The sequence below is a fragment of the Rhinichthys klamathensis genome, unplaced genomic scaffold (genome assembly GCF_029890125.1).
Source record: "Rhinichthys klamathensis goyatoka isolate OS25496 unplaced genomic scaffold, OSU_Roscu_1.1 h1tg000065l_1, whole genome shotgun sequence".
In the NCBI taxonomy this organism is placed as follows: Eukaryota; Metazoa; Chordata; class Actinopteri; order Cypriniformes; family Leuciscidae; genus Rhinichthys; species Rhinichthys klamathensis.
The window spans coordinates 1,728,606-1,753,969 of record NW_026606608.1 but is presented as its reverse complement, the minus strand read 5'-3'; the positions used below and the strand labels follow the sequence as shown (position 1 = coordinate 1,753,969).

The 25,364-nt window shown below is 39.8% G+C and overlaps 1 protein-coding gene across 2 annotated transcripts in view; it reads left to right on the top strand.

Annotated features, from left to right (window-relative positions):
• proza (protein Z, vitamin K-dependent plasma glycoprotein a) overlaps positions 1–25,364 on the top strand; it is a 57,471-nt gene that overhangs the window by 1,970 nt on the left and 30,137 nt on the right. For both annotated transcript variants that reach the window (XM_056249974.1, XM_056249973.1), the window contains 5 exons: positions 11,934–12,103; positions 13,862–13,886; positions 14,491–14,604; positions 16,850–16,978; positions 20,897–21,012. In XM_056249974.1, coding sequence (XP_056105949.1) covers positions 11,934–12,103; positions 13,862–13,886; positions 14,491–14,604; positions 16,850–16,978; positions 20,897–21,012 — 554 coding nt within the window. The remainder of the gene's footprint in view (positions 1–11,933; positions 12,104–13,861; positions 13,887–14,490; positions 14,605–16,849; positions 16,979–20,896; positions 21,013–25,364) is intronic.

The following is a 25,364-nucleotide window of genomic DNA, read 5'->3' as shown; positions in this document are numbered from 1 at the left end:
TCTTGAATAATGTTATTTTCCAGCTAAAGTTAGTTTTGATTGATTCACTTCCGGTGAAATGATCATTTGTTATTAAAATTAGGGGCCGCTAAGACGACACCGTTCTCTCTAAACAGACTTTAAACGCGAACCTGTGATAAACGCTGATGGCGTTCACATGCGCATTAAGAATTGATTCTATAGTTATGTGCGTTTGAATATATGTGTGCAGGTTTGTAATTCCCTACAAACATGCCTAAACAAACTACTTGTCTTGCCTATAAATTTTGATACAGAATTTTATTTTATCACTTCGGGGTACGCGAACCCTCATTTCCACAACGCTTTATCTGTAGAGTGGAATAGGGATCCTCCATAGGGAGAGGCTAGTTGACACTTCAGCACTGCGTTGTCATCGGGTCCAGGCGAAGCTCCTTCGTCAGATCTGGAAACAGCCTGAATCCGGCAGGCTGCGGGAAAACCTTGGGATAAACAAAGACACTAAAATTAGCGTAGATGCCATTCTTCTTATGATGTAACGAGTAGGGATGTCAATTTTCACAAATTCCCATGATCGATCGTCGTTTAAATTAACGATCAATTAATCGATTAATCGTTAGCCTTAATACTGCAATATGCGTCTGCTGCAGTGCATATGGCCAACAGCATGACAGCGTCTGCAAATGCTGCTCAAACCGCTATGTTCCTCACCAAATGGTTTTAATCTAAATAAAGGGCTAGTAGGATTGTAAAATGTTTCGATGTGATTGATAATTAAATTTCAGGGCTCGAATTTCGGCGCGGGATTGCGGGTATTGCGCATAATTCTAATAATTCCCACAGGTCTCCCATTTATAATGCAGGAAATTCCCGCAATCGTAATCCACACAGATTATAAAATCAAATCATTCTTTTAACAACTATCTGCCAGGCGCAATTTCACAAACAGCGTGAGTGTTCAGCGTGCCGCGTCTTCTATCTCTTCTCTCAAAATGTGTTGTGCAAGGCAAGCATCAAGCGGTGCGGCGATAATACACACTCGCGTTTAGGAGTCGGGACATGACGGAATATTCACTTGCACAATCGGGCCAGCAGTGCATCGTGACTGAAGTTTACCATTTGCACGTCTTTTTAAGTCTTACCAGTTTAAACATTCAAGCGATTTTAAACTAATCAGTGCTCGCGCGCTCTCTGAGATGATTTTCTATGCGCACATTCATAGAAAATCCGCCTCAAAAACAGCTGGCCAGTAACAAAAGTTATTTTTCGCGGATTATATTGCTTTAACACGCAAAATTGTGTCAATTTCGGTCTTCGTGAGTATACTCTAAACATAGTCGGTTTTGTCTTTTAATAAGCATAAAACGCATGCCAGTATAATGAACACAGGATCCGTGCACTAGCTCATTAATTTAGTTGTCAAAACAACAAAATATAGCTTTAAGTTAAAGGAATCAGGATTAATAGCCTATATATATTTAATTTATTCAGGACTAAAATACTACCCAGTGTTATTTTCCATTTGATTACTTTATTCAGTTTCTGTAGGCCTATATGAAGTTAGACCCATTGAAAAACTTTTCTCTTTATTTGTCTTTATTTGTATCTTTATTCTATTGTATTTATTTGTGCTACTTTTTTCAATTTAATTAAACAGTTTAAATCAAGCTTCCTTGTGTTGTGTAAATTCTTAACAACAATATTACCCCATTGTAAAAATGCAATGAGCGCAAACATTTAGGCAAGATAAATGTAATTTTTGTTTGGAAAAAATGCCCCCCGCCCTTCTCCCCCTCAAAAAAAAAATCCCCCCCATGAGAATCATCTAAGGGGGGATTTCCCCCCCATTTTCCAAAACGAAATTCAGGCTCTGAATTAAATTAAATATTTAATAATCAACACCAACGCCGCCTCAGATGCGCTTGTCAGAATGTGTGACTTGTGGACGCGTGCTCTTCCTGGAACAACGCACTTAAAACGGCAACTAAACCCAATGAATTCACACCGATTTAATAAAATAGTGTTCTCATGTTATGTAATATGACAGTCCCAAATTAATCCTCGTTATTAGTCGTGCATTCTGCTTGAGCGGCGCGCGCTGAATGAATAACTTAACCGTTGAGCACTTTGCTAGCACGTTATTTAACTCAAAGAAACGCATCCTATGAGATTAATCAGATATATACAAAATAAACATAATATTACAAATAATATCTGCACAAAATGACGTGAATGCACAAGTGAACTTGAACTAAGTTACGTGCCATTCAGAATGACTCATGTTGTGGACGTGCTCTTCCTGGAACAACGCGACACGGCAACTAAACCCAAATAATTCACAATGTTTTATTACAATATTGTTCTCTTTATAATGTTATATAATATGACAGTCCCAATAGTCGTTATTAGTCGTGCATTGCCATTTGAGCTGCGCGCGCTAAAGATCATGCTGCGTCAATTCTTAACCAAATGCATCCAATATGAGATAAATCAGATATAGATAGGCGCACACAAAATAAACTATTACAACTTACATTTGCACAAAACAAAAGGCAGCGAATGCACACGCAAACTTATAGTCATGATGAAGGTGTAAAATAGTCCCAAACATAACTCCGGCGCGCTCGCTTACATGTTTCGTGGTTGAGCAGCACGCACGCGCATGAACCTGCTTAATCGATGATCGATAAGGTTTATCGATTAAACGTGTTATCGACAATTAATCGATCATCGATTAATCGTTGACATCCGAGTACATCTGGATTTAAGGGAAGTGTTCCCAGTTCCGGCTGACCTAATCTATGCAGCCTAACATTGAATTATCGAAGTCTATAATGTATTATGTGTATGCTAGGTCAAAGAGATGTGTTTTTAGTCTAGCTTTGAACTGACAGAGTGTGTCTGCTTCCCGGACAATGGTAGGAAGACTGTTCCAGAGTTTTGGTGCTAAATAGGAAAAGGATCTACCGCCAGCAGTCGATTTTGATATTCTAGGTATTATCAACTGGCCGGAACTTTGAGATCGCAAAAGACGTGAAGGACTATAATGTGTTGAGCTCACTCAAGTACTGCGGAGCTAAACCATTTAGTGCTTTGTAAGTAATCAGCAATATTTAGAAATTTATACGATGTTTAATAGGGAGCCAATGCAGTGTTGACAGAACCGGGCTAATATGGTCATACTTCCTGGTTCTGGTAAGAACTCGAGCTGCTGCGTTTTGAACTAGCTGTAGTTTGTTTATTAAGCATGCAGGGCAACCACCCAGTAGAGCATTACAATAATCTAGTCTTGATGTCATGAACACATGAACTAATTGTTCCGCATTTGTCAATGAGAGCATATTGCGTAATTTAGATATATTTTTAAGATGGAAAAATGCGGTTTTACAGATACTAGACATGTGACTTTCAAATGAAAGATTGGTATCAAAGAGCACACCCAGGTTCCTAACTGACGACGAAGACTTGACAGAGAAGCCATCAAGTGTTAGACAGTATTCTAGGTTATTACGTGAGGACGTTTTTTGTCCAATAATTAGAATCTCTGTTTTTTTCAGAATTAAGTAGTAGGAAATTACTAGTCATCCAATTTTTATATCAGCTATGCATTCCGTTAATTTTGTGAATTGGTAAGTTTCGTTAGGTTTTGAAGAAATATACAGCTGAGTATCATTGGCATAACAGTGAAAGCTAATTCCATGTTTCCTAATGATATCTCCTAATGGTAGCATGTACAGAGTAGGGCTGCAGCTATCGATTCTTTTTGTAATCGAATAATCTAGCACTTAATCGATCGATTAATCGAGTAATCGGATAAAACATTTTTTGTGTGTTTTTAAACAACCAAAACAAATAATGCATAACGAAAATGATGTGGCTGTAAAATGATCAAGCATTTGGCTTTTATTTATAAAAAATAAAAAAAACCTGGTATTTATTCCAACTCCATCATTTTGCTCCAAAACTAAGCCTATTTATTGCAATTTTTACCCATTTAGTATAAGTGCCAACAATGTTCTATGCTCAATTACTTTGGTAGCCGATTAAAATGTCTTCCCCAAAAGTACGAGTGGATTTGGAGAAGCAGGCTGGGGAATTGCATTTTTTGTTGTTGTCTGTAACTATTTGGAAGACGTGACATACAAACAAGGTCTCGCAAAGACTGCAATACAATATTTGTTCCTCATCACGTCGCGGTGTATACAGTGAATGCATGCTGAAATTATTGTTGCGTGGCTACATAAAAGTTTAAGCATATGTGATGCATTGTTGCAATTGATCTGACTGGCGCGTGAGAGAGACGAGGGTGCGTGCGTGCGTGTGTGTGAAGGGGTTCTTTTTTTAGGCTAGGCTATAGCCTACTCTCTTGCAATTGAACGTGAATACGTTTACTACTTAAAAACATCAAAGCTAAACATCATATCTAGTCAAACCGCATCACGACATCGCTACAAATACAGTATGGGATTAAAATCAGCGAACATCAATGTATAGGCTTATGATGTGTTCACACCGAACGCAAATTTAATTATTTGCGCGAGTAGATTACATACAAAGTCAATGCAGAGACGCGAATAGACGCATCATTCGCGCCGGGCGTCGCGACTGACGCGAATTGGGCTACGCGTTTGCCGTAAACGTCTTCCGCGCAAGTTGAAAAATTTGAACTCGAGCGAATGTTCAAGCATCTAACTAGACGCGATAAACGCGTATTTGACGCTCTATCCGCGTTCGGTGGGAACACCATTAGTTTACCTTGTTTCAGCGACACCTGGTGAAACAGCATGGAGTGGATGTTTTCGGTTCAGATGCTGAATCATTGAATCGTAGGACTACTGTTGTGGTATGCCAGGTCTACTTTGCAGTAGACACATTGCACCTTGTTCTCTTCCTTTTTAAGTATGTAATGATCCCAAACTTTAGACATTCTCTGCCGTTTATGGACATCTTTACTCTCCGCCATCGCGCCAACTAAATTCAAAATGTATCACGCGCTATAGTATAGATCCCTGCGCGTATAGTGCGCGTCATAGGAATTTAACGAGGCTTCGAGGCAGAGTTTTTGCCTCGAGAAATTTTTGTAATCGAGTAACTCGATGAATCGTTTCAGCCCTAGTACAGAGTGAACAGCAGCGGTCCTAGTACTGAGCCTTGTGGTACACCATACTGAACTTGTGATCGATAAGACATCTCTTCATTTACTGCTACAAACTGATAACGGTCAGATAAGTATGATTTAAACCATGCTAATGCAATTCCACTAATGCCAACTTAATTTTCTATTCTATTTAAAAGAATGTTGTGGTCAATAGTATCAAATGCAGCACTAAGATCAAGTAACACTAATAGCGAGATACAACCGCGATCGGATGATAAGAGCAATCATTTGTGACTGATGAGAGGTGTCTCGGTACTATGGTACGGTCTAAATCCTGACTGAAAATCCTCGCAGATATCATTTCTTTCAAGAAAGCAGCACAGATGTGAGGATACTGCTTTTTCTAATATCTTTGACAGAAAAGGCAGATTCGAGATCGGCCTGTAATTGACTAATTTTGTATGATAAAGTTGCGCTTTTTTAACAAGCGGTTTAATCATAGCCAGCTTAAAGGTTTTTGGTACGTATCCTAGAGACAAAGATGAATAAATGATATTAAGAAGAGGATCTATGACCTCTGGAAGCATCTCTTTCAGTAGCTTAGTCGGTATAGGGTCTAACATACAAGTTGTCGATTTAGATGAATTAACGAGTTTAGAAAATTCTTCCTCTCCTATGGCAACAAACGAATCAAATTTTTCCTCGGGGAGACTACAATGCACTCCCTGATGCGATACTGTAGTAGACCAGGGCTCGAATTTCGGTGCGGGTATTGCGCATAATTCTAATCATTCCCGCAGGTCTCCCATTTATAATGCGGGAAATTCCCACAATCGTAATCCACACAGATTATAAAATCAAATCATTCTTTTAACAACTTTCTTCCAGACGCAATTTCACAAACAGCGTGAGTGTTCAGCGGTGCCGCGCGTCTTCTATCTCTTCTCTCAAAATGTGTTGCGCAAGGCAAGCATCAAGCGCTGCGGCGATAATACACACTCGCGTTTAGGAGTCGGGACATGACGGAATATTCACTTGCACAATCGGGCCAGCAGTGCATCGTGACTGAAGTTTACCATTTGCACGTCTTTTTAAGTCTTACCAGTTTAAACATTCAAGCGATTTTAAACTAATTAGTGCTCGCGCGCTCTCTGAGAGAATATTTTCTAAGCGCACATTCATAGAAAATCCGCCTCAAAAACAGCTGGCCAGTAACAAAAGTTATTTTTCGCGGATTATATTGCGGTCTTCGTGAGTATACTCTAAACATAGTCGCTTTTGTCTTTAATAAGCAAAAAACGCATGCCAGTATAATGAACACAGGATCCGTGCACTAGCTCTTAAAGTGACGGCAGCCAAATGTGTGTGTCATTAATTTTGTTGTCAAAACAGCAAAAGATAGCTTTAAGTTAAATGAATCAGGATTAATAGCCTATGTATTTAATTTATTCAGGACTAAAATACTACCCAGTGTTATTTTCCATTTGATTACTTTATTCAGTTTCTGTATATGAATACTAGTGTTAGACCTATTCAAAAAAATGAGTTTCAGGAATTGTGTGTAAGCAGTTTTTAAAAAACAGTAAAATATAGAGGGCATTTCTGGATTTGGGAATTGCCAAATTCAAAAGGACTGAAACAAATAATTGAAAATAATAAGGCTGCAAATAACTCTATAATATAATAATGCAAATGATTCTGATCCGTCAGTGAGATTGAATGAGCTGTGAATTTTCCGTCATGCTCTAGGCCTATTTTTATCTGTTGGAAAAATAATGTAAGGTTTGGTATTTTATTGTAACATTGGTATCAAAAGAATATGTGGCCAAAGTTTTCTTTATTCTGTTGTTCCTGATTATTGTTCTGCTTTGCTTTCAGCTTATCAATATGAAAAAGACACAGAAACTGCTTTTGTGGTCTGATTTCCTGCTTTAATTTAACGAAATGCACTAAGAATCTCGTTTTCCCGCCAAATCCTCATTCACGTCTCTTTCCCGGTCGGTTTTCACACGAGTGCTTAATGTAATTTTATCTCCCCTTTCACTTCTAAACTCTATCAGCATTGTTTACTGGAATGCAGGAAAATACAATATTTGCTGTCAAAATGACTGAAAGCACTATAATGTTCCTGTTAATGTAGGAAAATTTTTGGCCAAAGCAACATTAGACAAATATTACTGTAGTAATATAAGTCACGTCCGTAATATGCTGTGGAAAGACTCATCTGAGCTTTTGGGGTTATTAATGTCCCTCTAAAAGTAAATTGTTAATACTTTAATGCTTCTAGGTGACATTTTGATGGTTATGGGGTAGCCAGTTTTTGAAATGCGTATGCATTCATAGATCTAACAAGTGCATCGGCTTGTTTACAGGGAAAGGTGGATAGGCCACAGTCTTTAAGATAAACTCTAACATCAGTGAAAAAAACACGATAATTCTTGCTCAAACTTCAATGAATGGCAAGAACGGATACCGGTCGGCCTGTGAATGCGTGTCCCGATCATCATCTCTTACTTAATCACTGTAACCCTAAATAAGTGTCTTAGAACAAGTTTTACTCAATGAAAGAAAGAGTTATATCAAGTTCACCTAATGTGGTCTTCCCATCGAATTAACTTAAATATTTAACTATGGGCAACTTAAAAGACAAGTAGACTAAACATTCACAATTTATATATTGTTGCATTTACTTGAACAAGCAATAAATCATTAAAACAAGTTATTGCTTCACATCAAAAGCTTTACTAAGGTCCCATCCCCTATGTTCCATAGCTGAACGTCAATAAAATGCACTGATTTAACAGCATATTAACCATAATTATCAAAAAACACAATAAAAGTGTTTATTGGGTGGGGTAGAGGAGGGCTTTAGGAACAGGAACAAGTAATGTCCCAATAAGGCAGCATCCATTTATGAATTTAATAAATATACTGTAATCAAATATACTGAATATGTTGTTATATTACACACCGTTTTATAATATGCTACTATACACCAGGGGCTGAACGACTTCAAGTCTACATTTATGTGATGAAAGTCGATTATTGAAGACAAGTAAATAGTCAGTAAAGAAATAGGGATAGTTAATTTCAAAGTCAGTTCTTCCAGAGATCATAACCCTGGAGTTGGGTTTTATTATGATTCTGACAGCATCCCTATTGTGGAGCAGCTTTATTACAATTGGCCCATGTTTTCTGTGTCCTGCTGGCCATTGCTGATAAACTCGATTTTGAAAAACGGCATCAAATGTTGGCCAGTAGAGTATTTTAATATCTAGCTTTTAAAGGTACTCTATGTAACTCTTGGCGCTCTAGCGGTTAATAAACCGAACTGTGTCTTGCAGAAGAACATTACACACAGGCACTGATACTCTGACCCGAACCAGTCTAAAATAACCCCAAGTGTACCGTAGTGATTCAGGATAAAAACACGGGTTGAAAGATCCATGATGTACTCGGGTAGTTGACAAATGGCCAAGAAAAAGTACTTTTTTTGGAAAACATAACTTTTTAAGAAAAATACATATATTTATGGAGTATGAAAACTGCAGTTTCAGAAAATAGTAGTGGTCACTCATTTTGTCAATGGCTTCACATATTTTTTTCACGTTTTCACTCAACACTACTGTAAATGTGTCCTATGGTGTGACATTTAAAAAGTATTAAGAAATTATATTAAATAACATATAAAAAATAATTGAGAGAATTGTTCACATTATTAAAACATTTTTTTATGAAAGTGATATTTATTTTACATGAAAGTACAAATTAAAATAATTTTCACCATGAATAGATGAACTTGATCAACTTTTCCCTACGAATGTCAATAAAAAATTTCGCCAACCTTACAAAACTGTTTGAAATTGTACCCATCTAAGAGGAGATATTATTGAAACTCTCCTAATGGCAAACTTGACTCTTTTTTAAAAAGATATTTTAAAATAAGTATATTTTTCTGTTGTTTTATGTTTGTCACACCATAGGACAAAACGTCACACCAAAGGACAAAGATAGTCATTGAATAAAAAGAGTCAGAATATATAGTGTTTATTGTAACAATTATAAAGGAGGACATTTGTTTTTATTTTTCAGCAATATAAACTGTGCAAAACATATCACACCAAAAGTAACTTTGATACTTATAGATCCATCAATAAGGAAACACTAGCTATGTTTCCATCCACACGTTTTTATCCGCATTAAGTGATATCGAATGAAAAATGCCTGATGGAAACAGTAAAATTCGATTGAATTTCATGAATATCGACTCAAATGAAATGCGTTCGGTCTCATCGGATTTTATCTTGATCGATTATGCGATAAACGTGGATGGAAACGTTATTATGGCGCGATCCATTTTGTCTAGCAAAACTTTGTTCGCAAATGTTTGCTTGAATGTTGTGCACTTCGGTGAGAAAATTAATGGAAAATGTCTCAAATCAATTCGATATACCAATTTGATCGTAAAACAGCATGTGTCGTCATTACGCACAGGTTTTAATCCGCTTTAAAGCCGTTTGATGGAAACACACTTTCACCAGCTTTATTCGCATGAGGTTTTTTACCGAAGTTCAGATAATTCGATTGACAAGTGGATGGAAACATGGCTTCTGACATGAAAATAAAATCCCTAAAAACATTGCATAAGTTTAGTTTGTCTCTTCCTTCCTAGTGCTTTAATGTTGAATGTATCCAATTCCCAGAGAGCCTTCTTTTCATGATATCTGTTTGAAATAATGATAGAATATAGATGAATGGATCAACAGAGAAATTAATGTTATGTATACTCAATTATGGACTCATGACCTACTGTGTTTTCCCTACAAATGTAATAACTTACTTGTCAATTTCTTATAAAACACATTGGTCAGTATCAGAATAGACCTGTGTGAGGTTCAGGTTCAGGTTCAACAATAGTTACATAATAAGCTTGTTATTACAGAATAATAATCTAGTTTCAGTTTGATTTACTTTCTCCGTCGTTCTCTTAGGATCGCCTCCTTTCTCTGTGGATCCTTTTTAATTCGCTCTCTATACTGTCTGGTCCTCTCTTTTGCACTCATCTCTCCCTCAGTTCTTTCTGTTCTAAAAAAAGTTAAGTAGTATTATAAAGTAGTAGCACTGTATTTATGTACTTTATATTTGTTTATAGTTGTTACATTATACATTATAGTTGTTTTAGTAACACTTCAGAACATTTTATGTAATGTCCAAAAAATGGCAATAAACATTAAAATGTAAGTCATTATTGAATTTAAAATCATCAAAACTGGTCAAAAAATAATGAAAAGTATGTTAACAAACTTTATCTATTTGTTTTAATAGCTTCTTAAGGAGGTCTTGTCCTATTGTGTGACATCTGTGTCCTATAGTGTGACAGGCCAGAGTGTCACACCAAAGGACATTTCCTGTCACACCAAAGGACATTTGAGCTTTTGTGGCATGTTAATAACCATGCTAATGCTAGCTTAACTGTCATTAGCAATTGGCATGATACATTTGCATAATATTACATAGTCCTGCTGTTAAAAATACAAATTTGAATTAAAAAATTTAATTTAGGGGTGTCACACGAAAGGACAAAAAAACTTAACAACTTCAGTGGTCTGAAAACATAGTTAAATATTTGAACAATTCTGAGAGAAATACTTAATATGTGCACTGCTCATGGGCTTCATAGGGGTCTTCAGTCACATGACCTTGATTGGGGTCTTTCAACTAAATTTAGTTGGCCATGATATTGCCCAACATAATATCAGGTTATTGCATTTCTGTGACAAACTTTATGAAATTCCCATACTTTTAGAAATGTAGGCTATGTATAGGAAAATGATCGGCCACTTAGTGAAATAGACACTTGCACAAATATGCCAGGAGTGTCCATTAAGATTTTTAAACATTATTTTCTTTATTTATAAAAGTTAATATTTATGAAATAATGTTGTCTCCCGTCACACCATAGGACAATTTTGAGATTTGGCTCAAAGTTGTAAAAAAATAAAAAATAACTCTGGTATTAAAATAACAAATTCATGTAAAACAGGAAAATGTTTAACCATTTACAGTATTCTAAATGATGAAAATGTGAAATGAATTATTTTTTATCTTCTGTGACGGTGAAAAAGCCACGTCACGTCAACTACCCACTCGCTCATTATATATATTTAATTGTTTTAAAATCTATAAACAGAATTTTTCGTTTTTCTCTTTTGTTGTCTTTCTCTCGGGTGATCCTGCGTAAACCTGTTTCCTCGATACTTCACCGAACTCACGAGCGTAGTCTAACAGCACCACTAGTTTCATAAAGCAAATCAAGAAATATAAACAATGAATATTAGATGCTCTCCAAAGCATGTGTAAATGTGTATGACATGTACCGGTACATGTTAAAGTGATGTTTCGTGAGGTAGCCGTGGATTCTCAGACATGTGCAGGTGTTCGATGGTCATAACCAGAAACCATGGTTGGATATTTCAGTTGAAATATCATGAAGTCGACCAATAATGATTTATTTATTTAACTTTTTTTGATAGCCAATATCTTAGTTATTGGCGGGGTGTCCGATGGCCACTGTATATCACACTATATCATTTAAAGATGCTAAAAGCAGAAAATGCAACTTCTTGATTCTGTAATCCTAATAAATCTGTGCGCACGCTGACAAAATAAAGGTCCTGCGTCAGACACATCGGCCACACATATGGGCCCTGTGATGATATATATATCAATTGACCACTATAAATATAATTTTTATCTATTTCTCAGTGTCTACCATTCATACTGTAGGAAATCATTTTCATATGTGTTTGCAGATTGCAGAATGTAGTTTTCTCAGCTGTCCTTGTATGTATTCCAGCCCCTCTGTTCTTGGAGAAGTGGGATGCGCTGAATGTGATTTCCCGGCAGAAGAGAAGCAACGCCGGTGACGAAGAGACCAAACTCCCCGCCAGCCTCGAGAGGGAGTGTCTAGAGGAGGTCTGCGATTACGAGGAGGCCAGAGAAGTCTTCCAGGACAACTATCGCACGGTGAGTCTGTCGATCCATCACCCGTCCACAGTAGGGCTGTGCGATGTCATCTACCTTAAAACTGATAGCTATTGTTTAACAATGTGCGAGCTGACGTCACTCGCTTTTGAAGAAACACACAGAAACGCACCTTGAGAGAGAGCAGAGATTCACGGAGAGATCTAGCCTTCCCCACCCGTCCAGTATCAAATTGTCAAACCTTCATTTATTCAGACACCTTCAACATTTCTCACATTATCACAGTTTATTCACTATAGTTTATAAAATGGTAATAAATATGAGCAGAACTCAGAGTTATGAAATCAGTTGATATTTCACTGGTTTTGTCCGTCCTTCTGTTAGACTCTCACACATGAATTATGTTGAATATCTGTCAGCTGTTGAATTGAACTACACAATTAGATAATACCAGTTTAGCTCAACCAGTGATCAAGCAATGCTTCATGTTGTTCAGTCTGTGTGTAAAAACGTTGCATTCGCAATTAAAGAAAAAACACTTCAGCAAAACATGGTCAGATCAAAGGGGCTGTTTACACCTGGCCACTTGATGCGTTTTCTCAGATCGGATAGCTATCTGATTTATCAAAACGATTCCATTTACACCTGGTCACATAAATGTGTTTTTGCAAAACGGATATAAATCCGATCTTCAATTCCCACGCTATATGCAGATTTAATGGAGTGCACAGATGAGCTGCATTTTATTGATCATCAGCTAATTTCAAAATCAAAGACGGCAATAAGAGAGAGCGGCAACAGCCCTGGTAAGATCATTTCGTTTCTTTACTTTCAATGAAGCGTCTGCGACTGACTTTCACTTTGATTTGTGATAGTTTGCAGTGCGTTGGCTTGATATATAACACGCTCTCACACGTTTATTTTTGGGCATTTTTGGGTGGAGTAAAATTTACATATGTGGTTTCAACAACCAGATGCATTTACACTTGTCCAGTTTCGTCTGGAAAGCGGCCCAGACCACCTCCTGAAGTGGTTTGAGCGATCGGATTCAAATCCGTCTCGAATGCATTTCGGAGAGCATTTACAACTGGTCTTTTCACGATCGGATAGCCATCCGATCACAGAAAACGCATGAAGTGACCAGGTGTAAACAGCCCCAAAGTGTCTGGATAATTTATGGTCCCAAATTTGTATAGATTTTACTGGTAGTCTCTGTATGAAGAGTTTTTGGGTATAATATGTCACAGTTTACTTTATTTTCCTCTCCTCACTTACATAAATGAACTATAGTGTCCTGCACACACTAGTAAAACAATATAAATTATTTCTGGTGTCTGAATAATTTTTGGTTTGACTGTATAATGTATCACACACGTATTAGCATGCTTGTGATATACAATAAACAATAATTGGTCGTTTTGAGTTGCTGTTTTTATTGCCCAATATTGTCAATATGTTCTGCTTTTGCTTTGTTTTGTCAAACAAAAACGGTTGGTAACCACAGCAGAGCTGTTTTGCCTGTGCGAGCGGTGCTTTATTACTGAACGAGTCCGTGTCTTAAACAGATCAGTGATTCAGTGACCCAATAAATCTGTACATTTCCGAGCACCGCACAGAATAAGACGAATATGAAAAGCTTCAGGAATCGGCCGTTCATGACAGGCCCAAACCAAGGGACCAATTATTATCGTTATAGGCAAAATCCCAGGAAATATTATTGGGATATTTAGTATTCTTGCTAATATTCACAGTTCCACTTGTAATCATAGACCTAAATGGATTGTGTTTGTTTCTTTACAGGATATCTTCTGGTCGGTCTACATCGGTAAGTTGTGAATGCTGCAGAAACAAACTTGTGTAAAAATGAATGATGGTCATGTGAGGAAGTCTGGTGTCAGTTGTCTTTCCAAAATTCAAAAACATCGATAGCCATGGCAGGTCTTCAACCCTGTCCTGGACAAGTGTATTTCCAAGCTCCTTCAGCTCACCTGTGCTTTCCCAGCGATCCTGAAGAGCGTGAAGAGCTGGTTCAGCTGTGTTTGATTAGAGCTGGACTGAAGACAAGCCCAATGAAGCGAATATAGACAAGTGGGATTTTGGCACATAGGATTAGGGTTTGGATGTATTTATGCTTAATTTACTCTTTATTACTATAGTAAGTTCAAGTAACGTGTAACAAGGACACTGTAAAATGAAGGTTACCGAAGGATGTTGGCTTTCTTGGGACAGCAGTTGATTATATAGTTATGATTATATCATAAAACAGTATTGAACATGAAAATGCTGCGATTGACCAGTCATAATCAATCTTACAAAGAACCATTTAGTAATGCTTAAGATATGCTGTAGTCTGGTTTGTATACATTACAGGATATATAATGTTTTCTGTGTATCATGTGTGTTATCCCTCATGATGTCTTGCACACTAGATGGTGACCAGTGTGCGGACCATCCGTGCAAAAACGGAGCCATGTGTTCAGATAGTGTGGGCGGTTATGACTGCATCTGCAAATCAGGCTTTGCAGGAATCCACTGCGAGACCGGTATGTAGCTCAACCCATGATGTTTTAGAAACACTTCATTCATGTTTATGTCTGCTTTCCAGAAAAATCTAATACACAAAAAATAAAAACAATGCATCTCTGCATTAGCCTAAATATTTGTTCACTGCACTGCATATTTACAAGAGATGCTTTTGAGCATGTTGAACTCTTTTTAAAAGTACACATTAAAGGGGTCATGAAGTGGAAAATCAAAATGTACTCACACATAAGGACATTTACACATTACCATTTTGATTTCCACCATTCTGGGGCCTCGTGTATAAAACTGTGCGTCAATATAATTCTTAAAGTACGTATGCCAAAACCTGCACAAAATTGCCTTTAGAAATCCTTATCAGCGGAAGATTGGTCATACATGCATGCATCCTCACCCCATCTCCTCCCGAAATAACCATATATAGTGCTTTCAGCGCCTAGTTTTACTATGAATATCCTCATCTCCATATGCATTCTTCCCTCCGTTTGAGTTCTACACAGCAAATCAACACTAAAATCAACACATGTACATATGGTCCCCCTCTATAGAGTCTTAATTAATCACTTAATTATCTCTTTAACACTGCTTAAGTGATGATTGAGCATTAGGGTACGTTTACACAACAGCGATATGCTTAAAACGAGAAGTTTTTCCTTTGAGTTTTCCGCATACAGACGACGCCATTCACACGGATCCGCGAAAACGGCTGAAAACGCTGTATTCTGCTGCCAGGCCACTAGATGGCGATGAAACACTGAAGACTGAACACGTAATACGCATGTGCATGATGTCATCGTCTTCAGAGATTCACGTTTCTGTTGTTTACACGGAGACTGTTCTCAAAAGTTTGCATTTTCAGTCCCCCAAAACACTGTTGTCGTGTAAATGAACGGCAAAAAAAGTTTTAAATTTTTAGTTGAAAACGGCGTCGTATTAAACAGACCCTTAGTGGTGACACTTGATGATAATGAGCAGAATCACTGAAGGAAAGAGAAACACAGCTGAGAACTACAGCTGAATTCAGTCACAGTCTTAGATGAAATCCACTGAAGAGAAGAAGTCATTAAATCTGTGAAGATCTCAGCAGAGGAGGATTAAACAACTCCACAAACAGCATTACCAGCTTCACTTATTACTGACCAGACTGACTTTATCTCTATCAGACGTCTACAGAAGCTCTTATTGAGAATTAACAGAGGTTTAGATGTTGATGTTTTATTGAAAATGTTGGTCACTGTTGACACTCGAGTTCACAGAAACCGAGACGGCAGAAAGCACATCCTGACTGTTTTCATTATTTTACAAAAGCACAACGTTTTGTTGTTATAGTGAGTTTACAGAAATAAAAGTAGACCCTTTACAGTTTGCATTACTCTTATCTGTATGACCAGAAGTGACAGATTATTTTAATTTAAATGCAAGAGATCGCGCCGTATGTCATGCAGTGAGAGCTCTGCACACAAACAATTCAATTCATGTTTATTTGTATAGCGCTTTTCACAATACACATCGTTTCAAAGCAGCTTTACAGAAAATGCATGTTTCTACATTAGTGTGATCTGTTATCAGAGGGAACTGTGTCTAAGTTATGTATTGCAGAAATGTACATATAAAAAATCCCAGTTAGATAAAAATGTATTAATTTTAAACAATGTAGCGCGCTAATAACAGCGCATATTTATCTAGGTTAGCATTAGAGCGAGAGGACTTGTAAAGTTGATGCTACTTACATGTTTCAAGTGATAATAAAATCTTAGTGGACCAAACCTCTTAGGCAGCCCTATAGTTATTTTACATTTGATTACTTTATTCAATTTCAGTCCCTAATCTTGTGCTATTGCTTGTAGTTTGTTTATTTGTGCTTATTTTATTACAGGCTGTTTACTTGTCTTTAGTAAAGTTTGAAATGTATCTTTTATATTATATTTATATAGAATTTTTATTTTTACATTCCATGTTTAAATTCTGGCGAGTAAAATAAAAAGTGCACTGGCGACCCGAGCTTCAGCGTGTCGAACAGTTCTAATAACATAACATCCAGAAACAATAGAGAGATCTGGAAATGCATTTCATGACCTCTTTAACAAAATGATGCACGCAACAGTTCTACCTTAAAACTCCTAAGATTTGACAACTGTATTTCTGTAAAATTTCAGAATTTCTGTTATATTTCTGAATTGTCTTTATTACATGATGCTGTTATGACCCGATCGTCACGTAACTCATTGAGTGTTGTCACATCTACAGATAAGACGCTGTGTGTGATAGACAAGAGCAAAGGCTGCAGTCAGTTCTGCAAGCCGGGCTATCAGTCGTACGAGTGCTCGTGTGCTTACGGCTGGAGACTCAAGCAGAAGGAGAAGTGCGAGCCGGCGGGTGAGTCCCTACGCTACCATCACAGCTCATACCTCACACACAACCACTGACGGGTGAGTCCCCTATACCCGCCATAGTCACAGCTCATACCTCACACACAACCACAGACGGGTGAGTCCCCTATACCCGTCACAGTCACAGCTCATACCTCACACACAACCACTGACGGGTGAGTCCCCTATACCCGTCACAGTCACAGCTCATACCTCACACACAACCACAGACGGGTGAGTCCCCTATACCCGTCACAGTCACAGCTCATACCTCACACACAACCACTGACGGGTGAGTCCCCTATACCCGTCACAGTCACAGCTCATACCTCACACACAACCACTGACGGGTGAGTCCCTACCGTCACAGCTCATACCTCACACACAACCACTGACGGGTGAGTCCCCTATACCCGCCATAGTCACAGCTCATACCTCACACACAACCACTGACGGGTGAGTCCCCTATACCCGTCACAGTCACAGCTCATACCTCACACACAACCACAGACGGGTGAGTCCCCTATACCCGTCACAGTCACAGCTCATACCTCACACACAACCACTGACGGGTGAGTCCCCTATACCCGTCACAGTCACAGCTCATACCTCACACACAACCACTGACGGGTGAGTCCCTACCGTCATAGTCACAGCTCATTCCTCACACACAACCACTGATGGGTGAGTCCCCTATACCCGACACAGTCACAGCTCATACCTCACACACAACCACTGACGGGTGAGTCCCTACCGTCATAGTCACAGCTCATTCCTCACACACAACCACTGATGGGTGAGTCCCTACCGTCATAGTCACAGCTCATTCCTCACACACAACCACTGATGGGTGAGTCCCTACCGTCATAGTCACAGCTCATTCCTCACACACAACCACTGATGGGTGAGTCCCTACCGTCACAGTCACAGCTCATTCCTCACACACAACCACTGACGGGTGAGTCCCTACCGTCATAGTCACAGCTCATTCCTCACACACAACCACTGATGGGTGAGTCCCTACCGTCATAGTCACAGCTCATTCCTCACACACAACCACTGATGGGTGAGTCCCTACCGTCATAGTCACAGCTCATTCCTCACACACAACCACTGATGGGTGAGTCCCTACCGTCACAGTCACAGCTCATACCTCACACACAACCACTGACGGGTGAGTCCCTACCGTCATAGTCACAGCTCATTCCTCACACACAACCACTGATGGGTGAGTCCCTACCGTCATAGTCACAGCTCATTCCTCACACACAACCACTGATGGGTGAGTCCCTACCGTCATAGTCACAGCTCATTCCTCACACACAACCACTGATGGGTGAGTCCCTACCGTCACAGTCACAGCTCATTCCTCACACACAACCACTGATGGGTGAGTCCCCTATACCCGACACAGTCACAGCTCATACCTCACACACAACCACTGACGGGTGAGTCCCTACCGTCATAGTCACAGCTCATTCCTCACACACAACCACTGATGGGTGAGTCCCTACCGTCATAGTCACAGCTCATTCCTCACACACAACCACTGATGGGTGAGTCCCTACCGTCACAGTCACAGCTCATTCCTCACACACAACCACTGATGGGTGAGTCCCCTATACCCGACACAGTCACAGCTCATACCTCACACACAACCACTGATGGGTGAGTCCCTACCGTCATAGTCACAGCTCATTCCTCACACACAACCACTGATGGGTGAGTCCCTACCGTCATAGTCACAGCTCATTCCTCACACACAACCACTGATGGGTGAGTCCCTACCGTCATAGTCACAGCTCATTCCTCACACACAACCACTGATGGGTGAGTCCCTACCGTCACAGTCACAGCTCATTCCTCACACACAACCACTGACGGGTGAGTCCCTACCGTCATAGTCACAGCTCATTCCTCACACACAACCACTGATGGGTGAGTCCCTACCGTCATAGTCACAGCTCATTCCTCACACACAACCACTGATGGGTGAGTCCCTACCGTCATAGTCACAGCTCATTCCTCACACACAACCACTGATGGGTGAGTCCCTACCGTCACAGTCACAGCTCATACCTCACACACAACCACTGACGGGTGAGTCCCTACCGTCATAGTCACAGCTCATTCCTCACACACAACCACTGATGGGTGAGTCCCTACCGTCATAGTCACAGCTCATTCCTCACACACAACCACTGATGGGTGAGTCCCTACCGTCACAGTCACAGCTCATTCCTCACACACAACCACTGATGGGTGAGTCCCCTATACCCGACACAGTCACAGCTCATACCTCACACACAACCACTGACGGGTGAGTCCCTACCGTCATAGTCACAGCTCATTCCTCACACACAACCACTGATGGGTGAGTCCCCTATACCCGACACAGTCACAGCTCATACCTCACACACAACCACTGACGGGTGAGTCCCTACTGTCACAGTCACAGCTCATTCCTCACACACAACCACTGACGGGTGAGTCCCTACCGTCACAGTCACAGCTCATTCCTCACACATAACCACTGACGGGTGAGTCCCTACCGTCACAGTCACAGCTCATACCTCACACACAACCACTGATGGGTGAGTCTCCTATACCCGTCACAGTCACAGCTCATACCTCACACACAACCACTGATGGGTGAGTCCCTACTGTCACAGTCACAGCTCATTCCTCACACACAACCACAGACGGGTGAGTCCCTACCGTCACAGTCACAGCTCATTCCTCACACACAACCACTGATGGGTGAGTCCCCTATACCCGACACAGTCACAGCTCATACCTCACACACAACCACTGACGGGTGAGTCCCTACCGTCACAGTCACAGCTCATTCCTCACACACAACCACAGACGGGTGAGTCCCTACCGTCACAGTCACAGCTCATTCCTCACACATAACCACTGACGGGTGAGTCCCTACCGTCACAGTCACAGCTCATACCTCACACACAACCACTGATGGGTGAGTCCCTACTGTCACAGTCACAGCTCATTCCTCACACACAACCACAGACGGGTGAGTCCCTACCGTCACAGTCACAGCTCATTCCTCACACACAACCACTGATGGGTGAGTCCCCTATACCCGACACAGTCACAGCTCATACCTCACACACAACCACTGACGGGTGAGTCCCTACCATCACAGTCACAGCTCATTCCTCACACACAACCACTGATGGGTGAGTCCCCTATACCCGCCACAGTCACAGCTCATACCTCACACACAACCATTGACGGGTGAGTCCCTACTGTCACAGTCACAGCTCATACCTCACACACATGCTTATTACATGGCTACCTACCAAATAAATCAATAAATTGACACAAAATATTGATTTAAAAAGGAGTTTATTGATTTAAAGGAGTTTATTCTCCAGATTGAACAGAACTGTGGCCATGGCAACGCTCTGTTTTTCATGGCAACGGTGTGTTATCAAGAAATAACAGACCGCATTATACATTAGAGTTCAACCAAGCCATGTAATAAATATATAAATAGTCAGAGCTAAAGTAAAGAACTTTATATAGTTTCAATAAAGCATGTTTCATTGGCATTGTGTATTTTTTTTTATTTTATTTTTTTTAAAGCACTGAATAACTGGTCTACTAATGCTCTAATGAGAGGTAGTGGACATGTAGTTGCAAAGTTACTTTTAGTTAGTAGAGTGTCTATCGAAATAAAGCATAACCAAACACCTGTACCGTGGCATGAACACAGAATGGGGTGTGTGTGATCAGGGTGTGGGAAAAGTGTGTTCAGTTCCTGCTCACAGCATCTTACACATGATTATCCGGTCTCACATGTGTAGGAGACGGTGTGACTCCAGACTCCAAAAAAGCCATGTACCAGTAATGACAAGCAATACAAACTCACCTGTAAGTAAACGTTCACTTCTCTCTTCAGTGTTGTTCCCGTGTGGGAAGTTGAGCAGCTCGAGCCAGTGGGACCGACGTCAGTCCGCCAACATAAAGTCAGAGTATGAAGGACTCGCATGCAGCCCGGAGGAGTGTCCCTGGCAGGTGAACACACTCCTCTACACACACTCATCTATACACACACTCCTCTACACACTCCTCTTCATCCTCCTCTACACACTCCTCTGCACACTCCTCTACTCTTCATCCTCCTCTACACACTCCTCTACTCTTCATCCTCCTCTACACACTCCTCTTCATCCTCCACTACTCTTCATCCTTCAGTGTTTTAATCCACTACTCTTCATCCTCCTCTACACACTCTTCTTCATCCTCCTCTACTCTTCATCCTCCTCTACACACTCCTCTTCATCCTCCACTACTCTTCATCCTCCAGTGTTTTAATCCACTACTCTTCATCCTCCTCTTCATCCTCCTCTACACACACTCCTCTACACACTCCTCTTCATCCTCCTCTACACACTCCTCTACACACTCCTCTACTCTTCATCCTCCAGTGTTTTAACACACTCCTCTGCACACTCCTCTACTCTTCATCCTCCTCTACACACTCCTCTACTCTTCATCCTCCTCTACACACTCCTCTTCATCCTCCACTACTCTTCATCCTTCAGTGTTTTAATCCACTACTCTTCATCCTCCTCTACACACTCTTCTTCGTCCTCCTCTACTCTTCATCCTCCTCTACACACTCCTCTTCATCCTCCACTACTCTTCATCCTCCAGTGTTTTAATCCACTACTCTTCATCCTCCTCTACACACTCCTCTACACACTCCTCTTCATCCTCCTCTACACACACTCCTCTACACACTCCTCTTCATCCTCCTCTACACACTCCTCTACTCTTCATCCTCCTCTACTCTTCATCCTCCAGTGTTTTAACACACTCCTCTACACACTCCTCTACTCTTCATCCTCCAGTGTTTTAATCCACTACTCTTCATCCTCCAGTGTTTTAACACACTCCTCTGCACACTCCTCTACTCTTCATCCTCCTCTACACACTCCTCTACTCTTCATCCTCCTCTACACACTCCTCTTCATCATCCACTACTCTTCATCCTTCAGTGTTTTAATCCACTACTCTTCATCCTCCTCTACACACTCTTCTTCATCCTCCTCTACTCTTCATCCTCCTCTACACACTCCTCTTCATCCTCCAGTGTTTTAATCCACTACTCTTCATCCTCCTCTACACACTCCTCTTCATCCTCCACCAGTCTTCATCCGCCAGTGTGTTAGTCATGTGTTTCCCTCAACACTGCCCATGAAATATCACAATCCTCTGTTCAGATTTCTACACTACAGCAAAAACACACTAACCTAACTAATATTGATTAAAAACATGATTAAAAACAAGTAAACAGTCAGGTCAGTAATAAAATAAGAACAAATAGTAAAATTACAAGCAATAGTACAAATAAATACTATAAATCAAATATAGCCCCAAGCGGCACATGTGGAGGATTAGAGATGCAACTGAAATGTATATTATGATGAGGTTTTTACATACAAATGCTTCTTGAATCTTCACTGAAAATCAGGGTTTGATAGTAATATGCATGGACTCATATTCAACATTTAAATCGAGATGAATCGCATGTCATAGGATGTCACAGGACAATTTCAAATGAATGTGAAGATAATTTGCAGCTCAACTTTTATTTATCGGAAGCATTTATCATAAGGCCCTTTTCATTTTTATAATTTATTTCTAAATATACCTGCAGTTTAACGCATAAGTGTTTGTTTTATTATTCATACCACAACAGTCAATGTCTTTTATAGAAATTTTATAATATATCACAGTTAAAAATAAATAAAATTGTCTCTTCATTTCAAATGGACAGCATCATATTTAATTGTGTGCGACAACTTGAGAAAAATATGTTTTATTGGGTTTAATTAAGTTAATTAAACATTTAATGATCTATAGGCATTTCACAGATTTCTATTTACACAACTTATATAAAACTATACTGTCAGTACACCATAGTTACACAAATGAACTAGATCTAGGCATTTATATCTCAGGGCTCTAGAGTGCGACCAATTTTGTAAGGGTGCGACGACAATTTTTCCTAGGTCGCACCAGTGCACCTAACGTTCTCGCATGATTGCATCCGCTGCCTCTCCACAAACGAGTCTTTTGTTCTCCTTGCACGCATGGTTGGATCATATCGTGGTCTAAACCAATCAGAGATAGAGATTGGGCGGGTCTTTGCCTCTGATTGGCTGTGGTTCAGATAGTCCTGTAGGACTAAAATGCTCCGTGCTGCTGTGTGATTGAAATAAATTGCGACTTGAGCACCAGAGAATCAGTTACGGCAATCAGCAGCATCAGCTAAATAAACGCAAGAAATCAGACGACGAAGAAACTTTTAAAAATGTAGGCTACTTGAACTAGGGCTAGGTAAAAAATATTGATTTCTCGATTTTAATCGATTCTCATTTTTACGAACCGTTGGGCTATGCTGTTTTCAGTTGATGAATGAATGGAACATTGTAGCGAGCATCCCATCCAATAAATCGCAATAATCTTTGTGCTTGTTTCTATTGATATGAAACAAAAGTCTCAGATTTCAAATTAGGTCCATTTTCTTACAAAATTCAAAAACATAAATAGTGTTTTGACGCTGTGGCGTGAGATCGCTCTGGCTCAGCTCAGCTCAAGAGAAGCAGCAGCGCGGCGCGCACATGATCTTCTTTTCCGCCTTAATAATACCAGTTACAGCGCGAAATAAACATGAACGAGCATCTGAAAGTGTGTTAAAAGATAGAGTACAACTTATCGAAATCCGTATCTTTCACATGGAATCGCTCAATCAGTGTTTCTTTCAACCGTGGAAAAGACGTCAGTAAAACGCTTGCAAACAATGTAATGGAACGTCACATTTACCTCAGAAAAAACATATCCAGTGACCATAAACTCGTTAGCTAGCTAGAAAAATTAACTCTAGAGGAGCATTGTGTCTAATATATGCACCATATTACATATTCATTATAATTTTTAATGTTTTTCAATATTTAATGCATGTTGTTTGAAAAAATCTGGCAAGTTTTTATGCAGCCACCATTTGAAAATTTTTATAATTTCATATAACTTTATTATTATAAAAATAGATAAAAGTGTAATTGAAGTGTTTGTGTACAGATCAGGTAATTTTTACCTTCAATATTATAGTAGGCTAATGAAGCATAGTTGGCAACAACTGACTCCCAGTTTACAGCATTAGTTGAGATTTGTTTTCCTTGAGAAAATTTGCCATGTATTGTACCTGATATCCAGAATAATCAATCTTGAATCGAATTGTGAAATTTGTGTCAATACCCTGCCCTAACTTGAAAACTTGATTTATATTTTTATTAGTGCTGGGCAACGATTAAAAAATTTAATCGCGATTAATCGCATGATTTTCTTGCGATTAATCGCATTGTTACGCGCAAAATTGAATAATAAATTCTAAAGTAGTGTATTGCGCACTTTTGATTTAAATGTACTGCTACAAAAGTGCAATAACATGTGGTTTGCAAAAACTTTAAACAAATAAGGTGCTTTTATACCAGCAGTATTCCCTTTACACAGTATCAATTTTAAACAAAGCTATTTGCTACTGCATTACCTTTTATCTAGCTTGTTAAAACGAGTCAAGTTTTCTTGTTTTTTTCTGAACAGGTATTTTGTATCAGGGAGCAGCAGAAACAGTCTATGTAGTCAAAGGGTCATGATCACTACTACAGATATAAGTCGACCAACGTTACTTCTCTGATAGCAGCTTAGGTTTGGTCATGGCATGCCATGGTTTCCCACGTAAGATTACATTAAACAGAGGTAAAGCCCAATTTATACTTCTGCGTCGAACTCACGCCATAGCTGTGTAGCGTGCGTACCCTGACGTGCAAAATGTAACGTCAATTCTACGCGTACCGCAAGCGCTGTGATTGCTAGAACCGTTCCCCGGGTTTCACACTCTCCCTCTGCATGTGTAATTGCACGTCAACGCGGACAACGACGCAGATATAAATGGAAACCAACGCGTAGTCTATAGTGTAGAGGCTCCGGCGTAGGTCCGACGCAGAAGTATAAATCAGCCTAGAGTGAGGTGAAGTGGTCGAGCACAGGTGCAGCGACAAGCGGGTGCGTTCCTGTGAAACTGTTGCGGTCATGCTCGCCTCACGCACGCGCCCGCGCGTTCCCGAAGTTGAATAGTCTAACTTTTTGTACACGACGCGCAGCACAAATTATTGGAAGAGAGACTGATCCTCGGCTCGCTGTTTGTGAGTTTCCAGAATCTAAATAGTTATCAGGACATCAACAGGAGAGAATTCACATGGCAGAGCATCCCCGCTAAACTAAACGCAGGCCTATCAGGTAAAGTTATGTATAATTTTAATTTAAGTTAAAAAGGCTACAGCTGCGTAGCGCACAGAAGC